The sequence below is a fragment of the Syzygium oleosum genome, unplaced genomic scaffold (assembly GCF_021117445.2).
Source record: "Syzygium oleosum isolate NSW1041296 unplaced genomic scaffold, Sole_v2.1 Sole_v2.26, whole genome shotgun sequence".
Taxonomy (NCBI): domain Eukaryota; kingdom Viridiplantae; phylum Streptophyta; class Magnoliopsida; order Myrtales; family Myrtaceae; genus Syzygium; species Syzygium oleosum.
Genome location: NW_026607510.1, coordinates 502,043 through 507,921, shown reverse-complemented (window position 1 = coordinate 507,921; position 5,879 = coordinate 502,043). Strand labels below are relative to the sequence as shown.

Here is a 5,879-nt window from a genome sequence, read left to right as displayed (position 1 = left end):
AGAAAATCATCAGTATTGACTCACACTACTCGAGAGAATTGATAGTATTCAAAAGGTGCGGTGAAGTTCAACTCGTGACTTGCCGAATCTCTTGTTTCGCTGCTCAGCAAGGCAAATTAAGCCGTGTAATGGAAGCGCCATCGGGTGAAAACATTATCTTTGCCTTCACTTCTTCGGATTTGTCCAACAAATGAGTTCTGCTGCGTAGTGTTTTGAGCCTTTAGGCCACACTTATTTGTTTGTTAGAGGCCAGGGATTCACTGTAACTTGTTATTTGCTTACACACGGAATATGCATTTGTAAATTATTTGTGGCTGCTGGTCCTCCTGGTGTACATTGCTTGTTCACGAAGCCTAGTACGGTATATTTTTCTCGAGTTTGTTATATGTGACATAGATGAGTGAAAAATGAAATTTTATTGGTGACAGTGTCTATTATATAACATAAAGATTGTGATATCTATGCTCTTTCGAGATCTTTGGCTTCAGCAGTCCATATTATATCCCAGAAGTTCTTTTATCATCCCACTGTGACTCAATCTCCAAATTACATCGGTGTCGTGGAGAACAGCTTGAGGGTCGGGATATCCTATTTCTTTAACTTTTCTCCAACAGTAAGGAAAATTTTCATGCTCATAGAGATTACATAATCACAGTATCCACTATTTGTGCCCGATCGGCATAACTTTTTAATTGATTGAGACCTTGACACATTTGTCTTGGCGTAATTTGTGTTTTTCAAAGACATTACACTGGATTTACTGCAAGGAATGACCTTAGTCAGGTTGCTTGCAAGAACAGACTTGTCTTTGTAACGACATGAACATGCAGCAAAAATTTGTGTCAACGCATAACGACATTAGGTTAATCAGCAGCAAATACAAGTGGATGATGATATGGATGTTCATGCAACTGAGAATAATTGTTTTTGAGCAGGATTTGTCAAATGCTCTTTGAAATTGAAACGTGCACTCTTCTTTCTCCTTTTGGTCTAAACCATGGAATTTTCAACTCTTGGTATATTTCATGCACCGTCACCTAATTCTGGAAGTAAACTAAGAGAACCGCATTCACAAGAAAACATGATCAACAAGAGACCAAGGGTATACTAACAGATCTTGAGATTTAATTAGAAGATAGGAAATTGATATAATTGGCTCATCCTCATTGGATGGAAACAAAAGATAGTGCCATTAGGATTTATTATGGTCTCGGCCACAAAGGAAGACATAACCATGAGAAAAGAAGACAGCAAGAAATGGAACCCTAAATGTTGTCGTTGACAACAAGTGCTGAGAGCAACAATTACAAAAGCCCTTCAATGAGAAGTGGACCTGACTAGAGACTTCTTAAATGTCATACGTTGTTTCGTCCCATGACTCGATATGTGCATAAAACATCGACACGAGACAATAAGTATGATCTACCAGTCACGATTAAGACAAGAAGAACGATCTACCGGTCACAATTATCGCAATCGCTTTCGAATCATAGCGAACACATCACGTCATTTGATCATGACCGATTGATGAAGAAATGATATCCTGAATGTCTAATTTAGGTAATTGGACAAGTAAAGCGTCTAATAAATTACAATGTGTCGATTGGTCCCGCTGGGTCGAAGGACCAAAATCAAATTATATAGAAATTGCTTCGAAGCTTCAAGAGATGCATCAGGATTGCGAAATCTGATGGCGATGGACAGCTAGGGTCAAGCTTTTGAGCTGTCTGTTTTCATATGACCTGGTCATTGATCAGAAAAAGTCCTCTAAGTTGCGACAAATGTGCCTCTGCTGATAAACCCCCCCCACAAAATTAAGTGCCTAGGTCCAAAATAATCAAGTATGAATTCATAAGTTTATTGATGGTTTTGTTGTTGTTCCTTTTTTGTTTTTGCTAGCTAGGACAGTAGGGCTTGGAAGTTTTCTTGCCCCAAGCAAATTTGTGGCTTTTGTGGTGTCCTGAATCGATTTTTACGCATCGGACCAAATTCATCTCTTCTTAATCCAATCTAAGGCATGCCCATCTAGATATTATCGAGACTACGAGAGCTGCTCAAGAAATTACTTTCTTGTGACGTCGCTTCAAGTGATTGGGTCAAGTAAGACTCCTTCTTAAGCCATCATATGGACGTTTCGCTCGCGCTTTGCATAGTCTATGAGATCAGTGAAGTATTTCATGGACTTCGACATAGAGAGTATCTACTTAATAAGTCGGGCTTCCTCATTATAAAGAATAGCAGCTATTAATGTCTTGCTTCTGGTATAAAAACCAAAAAGCAAAGAAATCAATTCCAAAAGGCATCACTATCCCAGAATGAGAAGCAAACCTTTATGTTGTATGGCTCAAGTCGCAATACAGTTAGCCTCAACTTTTGCAAAAATGGAATTTAGGCAATCATAGGAAATGGAATCTTGTGAAATGTTTCTTTATAGGAATTCGAATTTGCGAGGATATTCCAGTTGCCCGTCAGGAGTCCTGAAGAACTTGTCGTTCTGTGACAGGTCATCCTGACCAATGGGACAAGATGCCGTCCTCGGAATCTTATGAACATGTCCACATATGACCTGAGATGTCATGTAACACCCCCCTTGCAGCGTGGATCTCAACCATTTCATCATCACCTCCCTTTTCTTTATTATGTAACCCTCGAAAGCTTTGACCTTTATATATACATAATGATTCTTGATCGCACCATCCATTTCGTTCTCTGATCTCTTGCCATATTGCTCTCTCTCTCGAAAAATTTGTCTAGCTAGCTAGGCTTGGCTAGATAGAGAGAAAGAGAGAGAGAGAGAACTGACTGTCTGTACTGATTAATAATGGCCGCTCCTCCGCCGAACCCCGTGCCCGTGGCGTACCAGGCCGGCACGTCGGCGGCAGTGCCCGACTGGCTGAACAAGGGGGACAACGCGTGGCAGATGATCTCCGCCACGCTGGTGGGGCTCCAGAGCATGCCGGGCCTCGTGATTCTGTACGGGAGCATAGTCAAGAAGAAGTGGGCGGTGAACTCGGCCTTCATGGCGTTGTATGCGTTCGCGGCAGTGATCTTATGCTGGGTCACGTGGGCCTACAAGATGTCCTTCGGGGACAAGCTCCTGCCCTTCTGGGGAAAGGCCGGCCCCGCGCTCGGCCAGAAGTTCCTCATAAACCAGGCCGTGCTCCCCGAGACGGCGCACTACTACAAGAATGGGAACTTGGAGACGGCGATGGTGGCGGCGTTCTACCCGATGGCATCGATGGTGTGGTTCCAGTGCGTGTTCGCGGCGATCACCTTGGTACTGCTCGGGGGGTCGGTGCTGGGGAGGATGAACTTCCGGGCGTGGATGATGTTCGTGCCCCTGTGGCTGACGTTCAGCTACACGGTTGGTGCCTTCAGCCTGTGGGGCGGCGGCTTCCTATTCCAATGGGGCGTCATGGACTACTCCGGCGGCTACGTCATCCACCTCTCCTCCGGGATCGCCGGCTTCACCACGGCTTTTTGGGTCAGCTTAATCTATCTCTCTCATGGAAATATGACTACCTATATCCGATTTTCATCTTCTGATAGAGAAGAAAATATTTTCTGGCAATTAACTTCTAAGGATTTCATTTCTATGGAAAAGATGACAGTCACAAAGGAAATTTTTCCACTTCAAATCTATTTTCCGGGGCAACGCAAATTTCATTTCGAACTTTATTCTCGTTAGGTAATCATGTTGGTGTTTTATATTCCAAATATAAGCTTCCAATGAGGAGGGAGATTCGGCGTTGACCTCGACTTTCAAATTTGATAAGCACTGAGCTGTTCATTCTTATACAGGCTTTGCTTCAGATTCAAGAAACTGAGATCATCATCTTTGACAAACGAGAACCAAAACCCGTTAATTTATCTGATTTTCAAACTTGACAATTGCCTCCTACGCTAAAAGAAAAAATCTCTTTCTGAAGTATAATAGTGTATTGTATATGTTAAGAGTTATATACAATTTGTCACATTATTCTTGTGCAGGTAGGACCCAGATCGACGAAGGATAGGGAGAGGTTTCCTCCGAACAATGTGCTATTGACGCTGGCCGGAGCGGGACTGCTGTGGTTGGGATGGGCGGGGTTCAACGGGGGCGACCCTTACACGGCCAACACCGACTCGTCCATGGCCGTTCTCAACACCAACGTCTGCGCGGCCACCAGCCTTCTGGTGTGGACGTGCCTCGACGTCATATTCTTCAAGAAGCCCTCCGTCATCGGAGCCGTCCAGGGCATGATCACCGGCCTCGTTTGCATCACCCCCGGTGCCGGTACTTACGTTGACCGGCCCTTGTTAAGCAGATAAATTAAGAAAGTTTGTAACCCGTTAAGCAGCTATATTGACTAGCGACCTTTCACATTGTACAGGGCTAGTCCAAGGGTGGGCGGCGATAGTGATGGGAATACTATCGGGAAGCGTCCCGTGGTTCACTATGATGATCGTGCACAAGAGGTGGACGTTGCTCCAGAAGGTCGACGACACGCTCGGCGTCTTCCACACCCACGCCGTCGCCGGGTACATGGGCGGAATCCTCACGGGCCTCTTCGCCGAGCCCACGCTGTGCTCGCTCTTCCTCCCGGTCACGAACTCCAGGGGGGGAGTCTACGGGGGCTCAGGCGGGGTCCAGATCGGGAAGCAGCTGGTCGGCGGCGCTTTCATCATCGGGTGGAACCTCGTGGTCACGTCCATCATATGCATCGTGGTCGGCCTGGTGATCCCTCTGCGGATGCCGGAGGAGGAGCTGCTGATCGGGGATGACGCGGTGCACGGGGAGGAGGCTTACGCGTTGTGGGGCGATGGAGAGAAGTACGACTCAACGAAGCACGGCACGGACAACACGACACACCACAAGACGTCGCCCAGCGGGGCGACTCAAGTGGTGTAGGTCGTGGGTGCGTGAGGTGTTATCGATTGCATTCTTACCGACTCGAGTGATAGAAATCATGGGAATGTGAGTGATCCGTTTTCATTTATTGTTCTTGTTCACTATGCATTGTTTTTGTTCAATTGATACTGCTCGCATAGTGAACAAATTGTTCATATTTCATATGGTTGTGTACATACGGTCAAAAAACAAAGGTTACATCACCACATGCATTACTTTCTACTAGTCAACTTAGTTTTTTATGCAACGTATTTTGCTACTTTTATTCATAATCTTTGTTCGAGCCTTTGATCAAATTGCTTAGTAATATATAAATTTAGAAATGGGATAGAGAGATGGCCTAAACCCTATTTGGATCCGATTGAGACGTCAAGATCCAAGCCTCAAGATTGCGTTGACCAATTCATTTCTCATCAGCCCAAGCAAAAGCCTCATTTCCAAGTGCAGGGTTCTTGGTCTCGGGAATTTCTCCCTCGGACCCGAGCCCGACGGCCCGGATCAAAACTCGGGGTCTCGCAAAAAGATCAATGATTGAGATAGACTCCATCCGATAAACCCTAAGCCAACCATGGAATGTTTGCACCGTAAACATAATTTTTGTCCAAGCCTTTATATTATATGAATTTAGAAATGAGAGAGAGAGAGATGGGCCTAAACCCTAATTGGATCTGAATGAGACATCAAGATCCAAGCCCCAAGATTGCGTTGACCAATCCATTTCTCATCAGCCCAAGCAAAAGCCTCATTTCCAAGTGCAGGGTTCTTTGGTCTCGGGAATTTCTTCCTCGGACCCGAGCCCGATGGCCTGGATCAAAAACTCGGGATCTCGCGAAAGATCAATGGTTGAGATAGGCTCCACCCGATAAAACCCTAAGCCAACCAAGAATGTTCATTCACATGGGGTTGAGCTACATGATGATACATTGCATGCATAATTCAGCCCTCTTGCGGAGTACGTGCAATCATTCACTTTCGAGATTACTTTATA

General features: G+C 45.2%; 1 protein-coding gene across 1 annotated transcript; it reads left to right on the top strand.

The window, feature by feature from the left end:
- Positions 1–2,821: 2,821 nt before the first annotated feature.
- Positions 2,822–5,074, top strand: LOC115682616 (ammonium transporter 3 member 1-like). Its single transcript, XM_030606889.2, has 3 exons — positions 2,822–3,484; positions 3,991–4,276; positions 4,374–5,074. Exons 1-3 carry the CDS (start codon positions 2,822–2,824, stop codon positions 4,889–4,891), a joined length of 1,467 nt encoding a protein of 488 aa, XP_030462749.1. The 3' UTR covers positions 4,892–5,074.
- The last annotated feature ends 805 nt before the right edge of the window (positions 5,075–5,879 follow it).

Bases quoted from the DNA above. Each gene is read 5' to 3' on its own strand.
- LOC115682616 (XM_030606889.2), top strand. From the start codon at position 2,822: ATGGCCGCTCCTCCGCCGAACCCCGTGCCCGTGGCGTACCAGGCCGGC. The intron at 3,485-3,990 runs GTCAGCTTAATC...ATTCTTGTGCAG, and splicing joins GCTTCACCACGGCTTTTTGG to GTAGGACCCAGATCGACGAA. The intron at 4,277-4,373 runs GTACTTACGTTG...CACATTGTACAG, and splicing joins TTGCATCACCCCCGGTGCCG to GGCTAGTCCAAGGGTGGGCG.